This window comes from Pan paniscus, chromosome 16 (assembly GCF_029289425.2).
Source record: "Pan paniscus chromosome 16, NHGRI_mPanPan1-v2.0_pri, whole genome shotgun sequence".
NCBI classification, from domain to species: domain Eukaryota; kingdom Metazoa; phylum Chordata; class Mammalia; order Primates; family Hominidae; genus Pan; species Pan paniscus.
Window position 1 is genome coordinate 27,559,357 of NC_073265.2, and position 15,246 is coordinate 27,574,602.

General features: G+C 32.7%; 1 protein-coding gene across 2 annotated transcripts in view; it reads left to right on the top strand.

Moving 5' to 3' along the window:
• Positions 1-15,246, top strand: part of SPRED1 (sprouty related EVH1 domain containing 1) — a 100,477-nt gene that overhangs the window by 76,912 nt on the left and 8,319 nt on the right. For both annotated transcript variants that reach the window (XM_008969805.4, XM_003816703.5), the window contains one exon: positions 9,286-9,444. In XM_008969805.4, the coding sequence (XP_008968053.4) occupies positions 9,286-9,444 (159 nt within the window). The remainder of the gene's footprint in view (positions 1-9,285; positions 9,445-15,246) is intronic.

Genomic DNA, 15,246 nt, shown 5'->3' on the forward strand with positions numbered 1-15,246 from the left:
TTTCTGCATTTGACTTATTTATTGGGAATCATACTTTAACAAGGGTTTGCAAAACAGTACTAAATTTTCTCTAAGAACTAGTACCAGCAGAAGGGGTGCAAAGGGAGGAGAGAAGCAAAATCTTTTTTTGTTTTTTCTGCAGCTGTCATCTGGCCTTATGTTCTGATCAAGAGCTACAGCTGGAATTATTTTATTGCTTTACTCTGTATCCTTTTGCCTCCACACACAAAATTGCTATAGAAGTCTTTGAAAAATAAAAAGCTAGGCACTTATCAACCATAAGAGAATAATTCTTACACCAGCAGCTGAGAGTAAAACAAATTTTCATTGTGCATTAACTATTGGCATGGGTTACTTTGTAGACAATACTCATTAGCCTGTGCCAGCATACAATACTAAAAGCACTGAAAGTGAGTATATATAAATGCTATAGATGTAATTTTTTTTAAGCTAGAGGTCATGCCAGTGTATTTACAGTCTTTGTGCCTATCATATATTAAACTTTTTGCTCTTGTGGAAGATTTTTGGCATTTCTCACCACCTAATTTTATGTTATGTTCATGTTTCCATAGTAATTGTCACTTTTCAGGGGTTATAACCCAGTTAAAAAAAAAATAGAAGTTTGTCTAAGTCTGAACACTTTATGCTCAATCATATCCAAATTAAGAAAGTGTTTTGGTTATTACTACAGGTTGAGCATCCCTAATCCACAATTCAGAATGTTCCAAAATTCAGATTTTCTTAAGCACTGACATGTGGCTCAAAAGAATGCTCAGATTTTGAATTTTTTTTACTAGGGTAGGTATATTGTATTATATTATATTATATCATACGCATTTATACTTAGGTTGAACATCCCTAATATAAAAGTTAGGTAAGCAGTAAGGCCCAGTGTGGGCAGAGATGTAAGGAAATGTATCCTCTGTCTTAAACAATTAAGGGGTTTTCAGTTGATAACATAAGTTTGCCAAAGGGTAGCTTGGTAATATAATTGAATATGTGTATATACTTTATTCAACAATTCCATTTATAGGAACTAATACTAAAGAAATAATACAAGTACACCAAGATATATGTAAAAAGAAGTACATTACAATGCATATAACAAAATTTTGGAAACCTAAATGCCCATAATCAGAGTATTAGCTAAGTAATATATGACATATGCAATACTGGACTTCTTTGCAGCAGTTGCAAAGTGTAACTTGTATACTGGTATGGGGAAAGGTCCATGGAATGTTAAGGAGTGAAGAAAAAGAGCACTGTGTGGATAGACTGCAATATAAATGGGATCAAATTATACATAGCATGTAAACACATGTGCATGCATTAGGAAGTTTAGGAAGATATATGTCAAATAGTAATAGTGGCTATTCCATGGGGGTAGGATTATGGAAATAATTTGTTTTTATAACTTGAACTTTGAATAACAGTTATTGAAAGATATTTTTTGCCAGGTGTGATAGCTCATGCCTGTAATCCCAGCAGTTTGGGAGGATGAGACGGAAAGACTGCTTGAGCCTAGGAGTTCAAAACCAGCCTGAGCAACATAGTAAGACTCTGTCTCTACCAAAAGCAAAAAATTAGCCAGGCATGATGGAGTCCACCTGTAGTCCCAGCTACTCAGGAGGCTGAGGTGAGAGGATCATTTGAGCCTAGAAGGTCAAGGTTACAGTGAGCTGTGATCGTGCCACTGCATTCCACCCTGGGCAACAGAGCAAGACCTTGTCTAGCTAGCTAGCTAGAGTGTTTAGATTTATTATTGCTTAAGGAGCTCTCTTTATACACTTTTTTTCTAATATATCACATTTACTCCTGAGGTATCAATGTGATCTGATTATTGGATATTTGCATGTCACAGATTATAGAATTTTCAGTGTGTGCCAGGCATATAGTTCTATGCTCCAGGGATAAAACTTAGGCAGAGCCCTCCTTACAGGTTGTCCTAGTTCGTTCTAGCTGCTACAGCAAAATGCCGTGACTGGGTAGCTTATAAACAAAAGTAATTTGTCACCATTCTTGAGTCTCAGAAGTCCACTCAAGGCACAGACTGTGCCTGGTGAGGGCCCACTTTCAGGTTCATAAGTGATACTTGGCTATATCCTCACATGGTGGAAAGAACAGGACAGCACTCTGGAGTCTCTTTTATAAGGACACTAATCACATTCATGAGGGCTCTACCTTCCTAATTGAATCATAGCCCCACCTCCTAATACTATCATATTGGTAATTAGATTTCCACATATGAATTTTGTGGGGGACACAAACATTCGGAGTATAGCACTGGTTCACAGGAAAAACGTAAGTAAAAGAGTACTCAGAATATAGGGTGATAGATACATATAATTTTAAGGTAATTCAAAGGAGGGAGTGATTAACTTGTGACTGAATCAACAAAGACTTTTTGATGAGTTTGTAGCTGAGGTTAAGCATAAAACAGTTTTTTAGTGGAAAATTTGAAGCATGTCATTGTTGGGCAAAGGAATTGACATGTACCAGAAAATCAGAAGTATGAAACATCAGATGCTAACAGAAAGAGACAGGTACATCAATATTTGTAAAGCAAAGAAATGAGGATGAAAATCAGTAGGAACAAGCCATATTAAGAAAGTATATTGACTATTTTAAAGTAACAGACTGTGTGTTCATTTATTCTTTTGTTCATTCTTGGAGTTTCTTATTCACATAAGGAAAGCCACTATATAATTTTTAATAAGATGGATCCATTATAATAGAAATTAAATAGCAGAAATACATATAAGAGTGAACAGTGTGACAGCACCTAGTCTTGGTAAGAATATGGAGCGCCGATTGTGAATACATGAATTGTTCAAACCACCTCAAAAATCATTTTCATTATGAGAACTGGAACATATGTATATCCTGTGACCCAGTATTTCTATTCTTTGTCTTCTAGAGAAACTCTTGTGCATATATACCATAAGACCTATACACTATTATTCCTAGCAACATTTATTGAAATAGCAAAAAATTAGAACTGCCCAAACATCCATAGACAGAGAATAGATTAATAAATTGTAGTGTTCTTATCCAGACTCTGCCACCTAGTAACATTTATTTTAGGCAAGTTGCTTAATCCCTTTGAATTTTAGTCTCTTCATACGGAGTAGGTTGATAATACTATGTACCTCAAAGGATTATTGTGAGGATTGAGTTAACCCATGTAAAGTACTTGAGACTGTCTGATACACAGAAAATGCTCAATAGATTTTAGCTATCATTGGTACACAGAGGTCAAAATGACTGATTATTGCTACACATGTCAAGGTGAATGAATTTCACTGAAAAAAAATTGAGCAAAAAATTTAAGAATGTCCCATGATATCAGTCAGTTCAAAAGCATCTATAACTAAATATTGTTCAGGGATATTTGTGTAGTAAAACTGTAAAGAAGATAAGAAAATGAAAAAAATATGATTTCAAGATATGGTTTATCTGCTGAGGGTCCAAGTGGTAGAGGTAGGGGGTGCTAATACGGAGAAACACAGAGGAGTAATTAGTTGTATTGGTTATGTTCACTTTCCTTAAGTTGGGTGACAAATGTACACGTTCTATTATTCTTTGTATGATTTTGTGTATAGTCCTTTATACATATAAAATAACTCCTTGGAGAGAGAACCCATGAGTCCCCTGGTTCTAGCCTCAACTCCACGGAACTATATTGATAGTTTCTGGTATTTTAAAAGTAAAAATATGAATCCATCAATTCATCCTTCTATCAGTTAGACAAATGGGATCATGCCATGTTGACTGTTCTGTACCTAGCTTTTTTCATTTAACAATACCTTGGGAATACTGAAAATATCATTTTAATAGCTGCACAGAATTCTGTCATATATCATAATTTTTGACCAGTTCCCTGCTGGTAGAGCCATAAGATATTTTGATTCTTGTTTTCTTTGATATTTTGATTCTTGTTTTCTTTATTTTTGTTAAAAAATAGTGCTACTGTGATTGTGTATGTGTGTGTGTGTATCTGTATATACAGTCAATCTCTCAAAGTAGAAGTGCTGGGTCAAAAAGTACGGATTTTTTTTTCCAGTGCCATTATCAAATTGCACTCTCACCAACAGCGCAAAAAAGTATTTCTATTTCTCCAAACCCTTGCCAACATTGAGTATTACTACCTATTTTTTTACATCTTTCCTAGTTAGTATATAAAAATGGCATTATACTTTCATGTGTCTTTAAATGAATGGTCAGTATGTTTTTATATACTTACATTCCATTTCTTTTTCATAGGAAAATAAAATTGGGCTTTATCTTGTGAGTCTCATGCTTCCCAGGAAGAGAGGGCTCATTTCTATGTACTGTGTAAATTATGTACCTTGCAAAAGAGTTCCTTAGCTAATACTTATTCTCCTCCCTGTCCTCTCCAGTATGTGCCCAGTCTTCCAACAAAGCTTTGGTAATTGGAAACCTTAAGGGGTTTTGAACAGAAAAACCAATTAGATTTGCCTGAAGAATAATGGGACAAAGGCTGGAAACAAGGAAATCAGTTAGAAACCTACTGAAATAAGACAGGCAAAAAAAGATAATGAGGGCTTTGCATTAAGACAGTGAATAGTAGGTATTGAGAAGAGGAAATGGATGTGAAAGATACTCAGAAGATTACCTTGTTTAGAAAATTATTTTATTGACATAAAGACATATTCTGCATGAATTCAGAAGGATTTGGGCAAAGGTATAGTATGTCTCTCAGTTAATTATTTCAGATGAAGAGGGAAAATGTATTTAAGCTAAAAAATGATTTCATTGTTACAGTATATTTGTATTATATTTTTAAATATTATGATTTATCAGGCACAATGGCCTATACCTGTCTGTAGTATCAGCTACTATTTTGAGGCCAGGAGTTTGAGGCCATCCTGGACAACATAGTAAGACCCTGTCTCTTGAAAAAGAAAGGCAAAACAGGAATAGAATTGATGCTAAACCTGCCTCATTCTAGCAATAATATTCATAAACATGTTAATTGAAAAAAAGATCAGTCTTATTGAGTTACACCTCTAAAAGTTTAAAATAATAAAAATTTAAAATATAAAATGATTCTATATCAAAAGGGAGAAAGTATGCAGTACTTTGATTTTAAAATTATATAAAAGCAGGCTTACAAAATTGGAAAATTAATCATACCACCAAGGAGTATTAGCCTTCATTTTATTTCCAACTTTTTATCTTTTTATGGCTATGATAATACTGTAAATAAAATTTTAGGTACTGACTTTTTAACACTAAACATTTCCTACATTGTATATTATATTATTACCAAACCTGATTTCAAATGACAACACCGTATTTCACTTTATGGGCATATCATAATTTACTTCACCTTTCCCTTATTATGGCATGTTCAAGTTGTTTCTTTTTACTATTTAAAATAGTTCTCTACCTAAAGGAAAAGAAGTCATATGAAAAAGTTTCTTGCATATGCATGCTTAGAGCACTATAATTTGCAATTACAAAAATATAGAACCAACCCAAATGCCCATCAATCAATGAGTGGATAAAGAAAATGTGGTGTGTGTGTGTGTGTATGTGTATGTGTGTGTATATATATATATAATATTTTATATATATGTTATATTTTATATATATGTAACATATATATAATATGTGTGTATATATATATATTTTATATATATGTTATATTTTATATATATGTAACATATATAATATTATATATGTAACATATATAATATTATATATGTTACATATATAATATTATATATATAACATATATATAATATTATATATGTAACATATATAATATATATGTTATATATAATATATGTAACATATATAATATTATATATGTTATATATAATATATATGTTACATATATAATATATATGTTATATATAATATATATGTTACATATATAATATTATATATGTTATATATAATATATATGTTACATATATATTATATATGTTATATATAATATATATGTTATATATATAATATATATGTTATATATATAATGTATTATATATGTTATATATATTATTTGAGTCATTTTCAGAAATCTCTGGAACAAATACATTTCCTGAAGTTTTCTACTCTTCCCAATTTTGATTATATATATACACACACACATAAACACACACACACTATGGAATACTACTCAACCATAAAAAGGAAAGAAATAATGGCATTTGCAGCAACCTGGATGGAATTGGAAACTATTCTAAGTGAAGCAACTCAGGAATGGAAAACCAAACATCATAGGTTCTCACTCGTTCTCACTCATATGTGGGAGCTAAGCTATGAGGTCACAAAGGCATAAGAATGATATGTTGGACTTTAGGGACTCGGAAAAGGGTGGGGGTGGTGAGGGATAAAAGACTACACATTGGGTACAGTGTACACTGTTTGGGTGATGGGTGCACCACAATCTCAGAAATCACCACTAAAGAACTTATTCATGTGACCAAAGCACCTGTTCCCCCCAAAAACTAGTGAAATAAAAAACTTTAAAACAACAACAAATAATAATTCTGAGAAAAATACTTTGTGCCTAAAGCTTTTTCCATTTTAGTACTCTTTTTCTTTGCTAGATTCAAGAAGTGGTCAAAATGTGTGAATGTTTTAAAAGCTTTTGGTACATTTTATTAAATGCTTTTTTATTGCATTATTATTAAAATTGCTTTCCAGAAAGAGTTGTTCCAGATTTTATTTTACTTCTGTGTGTGTAGAATTAGCAATGAGTGTGCCTGTTTTCCTTATCACCACTTTTTAAAAAACCTGTAAATTTAATATGCATTTAAGCATTTAACTTGCTGAAAGAGTTAATTAGGTAGTAGGAAGATATTTTTTTCTAGTTTAGGATCCTCTAAAATGTTAATTTGATTCTTACAATTCATGAATAATATATACTTCATTGTAGATTGTATACTTTGCATTTTCAAACAGTCTTTTGTTTGCCATATCAGACACTTGAATGATGCTTTGGTTATTTTATTCACTGAGACCCGCTTAGGTGTGTAGCTATAAATTCACTGTGCGATATGAACTATTCCTAGTTAATAGGTTAATTCCAGCTATATTGGTAAACATTTAAAAATCATTTGTTACTTAAATATTACACACAATTTAATAATGAAGCAATAAACACTTGTGATATTTTCTTTAAAAAAGTATTATATTTAAAGTAAAATGTGTTAATGTTTAATTTACAGGATATAAATAGAATAACCCAACTCAGTACAGCAAGACACTAAGTTTGTTCATATGCAGATATTTTTAAAGTCAGCTTTATTTTAATTTATAATTTTAATATAACTTCTCAGTTATTATAATTTAGTAAAAGATAATTCAAAAAAGTCACAATTAAAAGTAATATCTTATAATTACCACTGATACTACTCCTAAAACTTATGATTGTTTATAGTTTTCAGTCTCCTGAGTATCCCAACCCTGAGATTGTTGAGGCAGATATTCAGTTTATAATAAAAAGAAATTGTGCGCCTGTAATCCCAGCACTTTGGGAGGCCGAGGCGGGTGGATCACTTGAAGTCAGGAGTTCAAGACCAGCCTGGCCAACATAGTGAAACCCCATTGCTACTAAAAAAAAAAAAAAAAAAAAATAGCTGGGCGTGGCGGCGGACTCCTTTAATCTCAGCTACTCAGGAGGCTGAGGCAGAGAATTGCTTGAACCTGGGAGGTGGAGGTTGCAGTGAGCCGAGATTGCATCACTGCACTCCAGCCTGAGTGACAAGAACAAGACTCCATTTCAAAAGAAAAAAAAAAGGAGAGAAATTGTGGTTTAGAGAAGTTAGACAAGATTCTAACTTAGGTCTTTTCTCACCCATTTTTGTTTTGTTTTTTTTTTTTTTCTCCCAGTATTGTATTCAGTTTGCTTATGATTTTTGACAGTTATTTGAGTCATTTATTTTCAGAAATCTCTGGAACAAATAAATACATTTCCTGAAGTTTTCTACCCTTCCCAATTTTGATTATGTATTTTGAAAGCATGTTTGCTGGGTATCAATGTTTAGCCAACATTTTTCCAATATTTTATCAGCAACTGTCACAACACATTGGGACAGCTGTTATGAAAATTGGGTAAAAATAGCAGCCAGTTTTGACATAGTTTTAAGTGACAGTAGATTCTCAGATATATTTTTAATAGTTCAATTGCCTACTCCTTGATACAATAACAGCTTTTAGTTTCAAGAGCATTTTCAGTTATTACCATTATATCCTTATGATAACCCAGTGTCATAAAATAGCATCGGTATTACAATTATTTTCTAATTGAGAAATTGAATGCCAAAGGAATTAAATGAGACAAGGCTATTTTTTTTTCTGGAACAAATCTAGAACTTGCATTTATAAATTTAAAATATCTTAGTCATTTTTGAATTTTATTTGTTAATTTTAGAAGTAGCACCAACAAAATCTTTTAAAAAGAAAAGCTTATGAAAGGTTTGAACCCTTAAAATTGTTAGCCCTGTAGTGATTACTCTGAATTGTTTTAGAATAAGCTAGTGAAAGTATTTCAGCCACTTTTACTTGGATATCAGCTTTTTTCTTAAATAATTATACAGTGATGGGAAAAGTAACATCCCGTTTCTTTAAAAAATTAAATGAAACAAAGCCCTTCCAGGACTTTGTGTTTTGTAGTGTGCTAAATTTTACTTAATATTTATTTTATATAAATTATTGTTTATGACATTTTAAGTGTCTTTAGTGAGTGTCATTTATTGAGCATATCTCCCAACCTAAGTCTAATAAGAGTACATGATTTAAATCCTACGTAATCAGCAAGTTGAGTCTAATTTATTCATTCACTCATTCAACACAATAGTAGACTAATGTTGTCTTCTGTCTTTTGACTCACTGTATCAACAGCAGAGTTCTTTGAACATTTTTTTTAACTTGCAAAATAAAACATAGATTTGTGTTTTCTTCCTAATAATTTCTGCATTTCCTATGTACGTTTATCACTTTTTATTATAGTTAAAAGCATTATTATAATTAGCTCTTCTACATGACATGGTTAGCCTTTTAGTTCTTCATGTTATTTTTAATAAGTCCATTTTTCTCGTGAAGGTGAATTTTTCTAAAAGTTCATATTATTGTATTTTGACATAGCTTTATAATCATGTACATTTGAGTTTTGGGAATTGCTATTCATAGCGATGGTAGCGATATATACTTACTGACTTGCTGAATACTTTTTAGAGTGAAAGTATCTTATTTTGTGGTGGTGGTGGTTTTTATTCTGGCAACTAATGCGTTGAGGGTTGTTCCCAATAGGCAAATGAAGAGGATTCTTCCAGTTCTCTAGTGAAGGATCACCTTTTTCAGCAAGAGACAGTTGTTACCAGTGAGCCTTATAGAAGCTCAAATATAAGACCTTCTCCCTTTGAAGATCTGAATGCCAGAAGAGTCTACATGCAAAGCCAAGCCAATCAGGTAAGAAGATAAAATATTTTTTCAGCGCGTTGTTTATATGTGTAGAAATTGGATGATGTCATAGATAAGGACGTTAAAACCATCTGCCCTTTACCAGACACAGTAAACAAACAAACAAAAATCCCACAAACAAAACCAGGAGAATTTGATTTATAATGAACCAAATCCAGAGTGAAACAATAAACATATACACCATAAAGTCCTATATGGGTGTAGCGATTGAGCAAGGGGACATCACAAGCATTCTTATTTTACCCCTTATCTCACAGGAAAGCTTTCAATATTTATCATTAATTATGATGTGTTTACTATATGTTTTTATAGATCTCTTTATTAGATTAAGAATAACCTTGTGTTCCTACAGAACTAAATTTTTATTACATGCTTTTTCTGCAGTAATTGAAGTGATTCTATTTTTTTCTTCCCTTATTCTGTTTGTTAAATTGCAGTCATTGGTTTGCAACCTTGCAGTCTTGGAATAAACCCATCTTGGTTGCCGTGTGATATATTCATTATACATATACATACATATATGTATACATTCAAGCCATACATAAGATTCGATTTGTCAGTATTTCATCTTGGATTTTTAAGTCTGCGCTTATAAAAGAGATCAACATAATTTTCCTTTCTTATAATTTTTTTTTCTTTTTTTTTTGAGACAGAGTCTTGCTCTGTCGCCCAGGCTGGAGTGCAGTGGCATGATCTCGGCTCACTGCAACCTCTGCCACCTGGGTTCAAGCAATTCTCCTGCCTCAGCCTCCCAAGTAGCTGGGATTACAGGCACCTGCCACCACACGTGGCTAATTTTTTTGTAGTTATTAGTAGAGATGAGGTTTCATCATCTTGGTCATGCTGGTCTTGAACTCCTGACCTATCCACCCGCCTCAGCCTCCCAAAGTGTTGGGATTACAGGCATGAGCCACTGCACCTGGCCCCTTTCTTACAATGTTTTTATCGGGTGTTGCTATCAGGGTATGCTGGCTTTATAAAATAAGATGGACAGTATTTCTTTTTTGCATATGTGGAAGAGTTTAAGATTGGTAGTTATTTCTTTCTTGAATGTTTGGTAGAATTCCCTAGTGAAGCCACCTGGGCCTGGATTTTTTTTTTTTTTTTTAGATGGTTTTGAATTACGGAATTAGTTTCTTTAACAGACACAGGACTATTCACCTTTCCTAATTCTTTTTGTGTCAGCTATGACAAGTTATAGTTTACAGTAACTTTGTCTGTTTCATCCAGATTTTCAAGTTCATTGGCATAAATATATCCCATTTTTCGTTGCTGATACTGAAAATATGTGCCTTCTCTCCTTTGATTATTCTTGCTTAGGGGTTGATCAAATTGCCTTTTCAAAGATAACTTTTGGATTTTTTACTTTTTTAAATGTTTGTTTTCTATTTCATTTATTTCTGCTTCTAACTTCTATTTGCCTACAGTATTAGGTTTTAGCTTTACCCTTCTTGGTTTTAGATTCTTGTGAAAGCATAGTTTCTTGATTTTTTTTTCAGCTTTTTTCCTTTTTTTCTCTCTTCTTCTAATGTATGTATTTAAGGCTATAAATTTTCATTTAAGTACTCCTCTATCCACATTTTACAATATTTTCTAGTTTATTCATTTTTAATGGAAAATTTTAGACATACCAGAGGTAGAATGAATAAAGAAGTGAACTACTGTATGCTACTCTGCTTCCAACACCTATCATTGGCAAAATGATGATATGCCCTATTTTTACCATTATCAGAAACGGGTTGTTTCATTTCTAAATATTTGGGGTTTTCTAGTTTTCTCTTTAATGTTACAAATAAAGATGATTTCATGTATGACTTCATTTTTTTGATATTTGCTGGAACTTGGTTGATGGCCCAGCATATATGGTCAGTGTTTTATGTGCATTAAAAAAGAATGCACATTTTTAGTAGTTGGGTATAGCAGCCTTTTTTGTTGAACTGATCCTTTTGTCATTATGAGATATCCTCTTTTATCTCTGGTAATACTTCTTGCCTAAAAGTACTTTTTTGATGTCTGATTACTTCAGTTTTCTTCTGGTTAGCGCTTTCACAATAGGTTTTTTTCTTTTTTCCTTCCAACATTTCAGACCTCTCTTTTAAACCATATATAGTTGGGTTTGGGTTTTTTTTTTTTTCCCCAGGGTGTCTTTGTCTTTTAATTGGAGTATTTTGTTCATTTACTTTTACCACAATTATTGATATAAATCTACCATTTTATTCATTTTTTATTTGCCCCATTTGCTGTGTTTTTTTTCCTTCACTTTGCTTATTCAAATATATTTAACTACTTGATTCTTATCCCTTTATTAGCTAATTAGTAATACAGCTGTTAAGTATTTTTAGTGGTTATCCTAGAGATTACAAATGTATCTTGCCTCCTTAAAATCTATCCTGTATTAATGTTTTACATTTTCAGGATAATGCACATATCTACAGTATCTTAACTCAGTTTACCTCCCTTTTACCTTTTATGTAATTGTCATTACAAACTTTATAAAATTTAAAACCTTGCAAAAATACTATTTTAAACAGTTAGCATTCATTTAGGTTTATTCACCTTTTTATGACTTTTGACATTCTTCAATACCTTATGTATTATACTTCCATCTAGGATCATTTGCTGTTTATTGGTGCTTGCTGAACCTCAGTTTTCATTTATCTGAAAAAAATCTTTTATTTCCTTCATTTTTGAAGGATGTTTTGCTTTTCATTGAATTCTGTTATAATTTATTTTCTTTCATCAATTTAAAAGATGTAATACCATTGAGAAGAAGTTTCTACCCTTCCTATTAAGAAATAATATCTTTATTGTTTTCAGATGTTTTATTATGCTATACCTATGTATTAGGTTATGTATTTTGTTTTGGTTGTATAAAGCTTCTGGAATCTGTGACTTGATGTCTTTGAACAGATTTAGAAATTTTCAACCAGTAGCTCTTTAAATATTGTTTGAAGCTCAGGGAGAGTTAAAGACTGGAGATAAATTTTGGAAATCATTATCAGAGAATGAAAATTGAAACTATGAGGACAGTTAGAATTATTTTGGAAGACTATATATGTTCTATTTTAAAACTATTAGCGGTAGGGAATCACTACATATTGAGACAGTGAGTTAAGAAAGAGTGGTCACATTAGGAGAACCCAGAAAAGGATGTCTCAGAAGCCCAGGGAGGACAGTGATGGAGTAAGGAAAGGAAATGATGGAGTAGTTAATATTTTACGACGTAAATGCCCCAATAAAATTCAAATTCATCTCTATAAAGGTAATTGATAACCGTACCACAGTTTCAGTGGCATTAAGAGGTGTGCATGACTGGAGAGGAAACAAAGATGATGTTTGCTAGCCACTTCTCTAGAAGCTTGACTACAAAAGCCTTCCTTAACAAATAGATGGAGTTAGAGGGGTGCAGGGTCAAGAAATGAATATGGTCATAAGATGAAGAAAGTGGAGAAATTAAAAGATTCAGGACAGAGAAAAAAATTGATAGAGAAAGGCACAACGGAGACTGTAAAGACAGGAGAATTGCATGAGAAAAGATAAAATTACTTCATTTTCCAAGGTGGAAGTGAAGTTTAGGTAGAGTTACAGATTTGCTATTGAGACAGAAAGTTAACGAAATTCAAACTTGATTAATTCGGCATTGTGGGCCCTACTATTCTTGTCCTAAAGTCTTAAAAGTGAGTAGAGAGAGAACAAAAAAACTTCTAGATCATCTGGGAGCTTTTCTTCCAGCAACTCTCATACCATAGCAAATACAGTTTGAATTATTCAAGGTAGACACAGATTGTACAAGGCTCCGGGTAAGTCTCCCAGGCTCCCTATAGCTTTATTTTTCACTAATCATTATTATTAACGTTTATCATAGCTGGTACCTATTATGTGCTAGATACTGTTTTAAGTGCTTTACTTATATAACTCATTTTAATCCTCTCAACAAACTGGCAAACTACCTAATTTTAGTGATTAAAAATTATCTGTAGTTTATGTATGTTATCCAAATTTATTATGAAATTTTATAAAAAATTAAAGAAAAATTAAGATATTGGTACAAGAAGGAAAAAATTGCAAGCCAGTTTTACTTTGAGCAAAATAATTGCAACAATAAAGGCTAAAAGCAATCTGCGTATTTTCGCTAGAGATTTTGGGATATTAAAAGGAACCCACCAGAAGTCATACTTGCTTATAAACTTCCAGGCATCCTGTGAGACATTTGAATCTGGAGATACTCAGTTTAACAGTTTTAAGTACAAAATGTTTTCCCCCATATTGAGTGGCGGGCAGAAGAACTCATCTCAACATAGGAGAGAGTGGAAGTATGCATATCCTGAACTAAGTCACTGATTCATACAGTTGAGCAGGGAAAGAAAACACGGTGAATGTAACACAGGGATGTTATGATATACCAGTATTCCTCATCGCAGGCCCTGGGAATTTATTTGGCCTACCTTCTTTGGCTGAAAGAACTATAAATTTAAAGGTCTTCTTTTGATTGATGGGGAAAAAGAACTGAACTCTTCTCCCAAAATAGTAATGGCGGTTATGATGGGGTGGTTGAAGAATGTAGTCATCAGGTAGAAAGTACAAAAAGTGCTGAATAACTGCAAGAGAGAGAAGTGAACAACATTTGGCAGACAGCTCTTAGCTTTGGGATTATGACATGGCCTCTAGAGCTATTCTGTTTGGGTCTGAATTCCAACTTCTTTACTTACTAGCTGTGTGGCCTTGGGCAAGCTACTTAGGTTCTTTGTGGCTTAGTATCCTCATCTGTAAATTGGAATAATATCGGTATCTACCTCCTAGAGTTGTTATGAATATTAAATAATTAATGTTATATATAAAGCACTTAGGAAAAATGTTAAATAGAACAATAATACTCGTAAGTAATTCCTTGTAATTGATAATTTCTTATCTCCAAGATTGATGTGACTTAGAGAAACAAGGGTTATATTATATGAATTGCATAACTAGATGTTTATACATTTGCTGGTGTTATAATTGGTGAACTTCTCAATTTAACAGGAATTAGAATGGAATGGTTTACTCTTTTAAAGCTGCAGTAGACTGTAGCTATACATACAGTAAAGAAATATTGTAGAAGTTTCTTAATAGGAATAAAACACAGTTCCATTCAGCACACTGCTGTTAGGATAGTGTAGCAGTTTTCCATTTGTATGTGACCAAGAAGGCCTCACAGGATGAGTTTTTCCATGGTAGAGAATCTGGCCCTCAGCTTGCAGACCAGACACCTTATTTTCTTAGGATACTAGGACTAAAGTCGTCTTCAGAGATTCAAATAATTGAGTTTAAGAAAATGATATGTGAAAATCAGAACATAAAATTTGATTTCAACCATCATGAGGACTGTAGTTACTTGCAGTAGCCTGATTAACACATTCTCTACCTAAAATAGGTCTTTATGAGATCATCACTAAAAGCTAACTTGGTGAGTGTAAATGCTCGACAAAATAACTATGTCTTTTGAATGTTTAATTGCATTCAACTGGGGTAAGTTGATGGATCCTTTTCTACAACAGAGGAACAACCTTGCCAAAAGGACTAGACAACTGCCTTGATGAACTATAAAGATTAAGCTAGCAAGTTAACGTACTAGTTTTGTGAATCCTGCTGAAGACATGGCTGCTGGGTCAGACAAAGGACTTTATTATTATTCACAGTACAATAGTAGCATGAGCTTCATGTTTGTGTTGGTTTCCCTTGCTCCTCCAAATCCCATGGGAATGATGCTCAGGAATATGTTTTCCACTCGGTGGGTTTGCATCCCAGCATTGG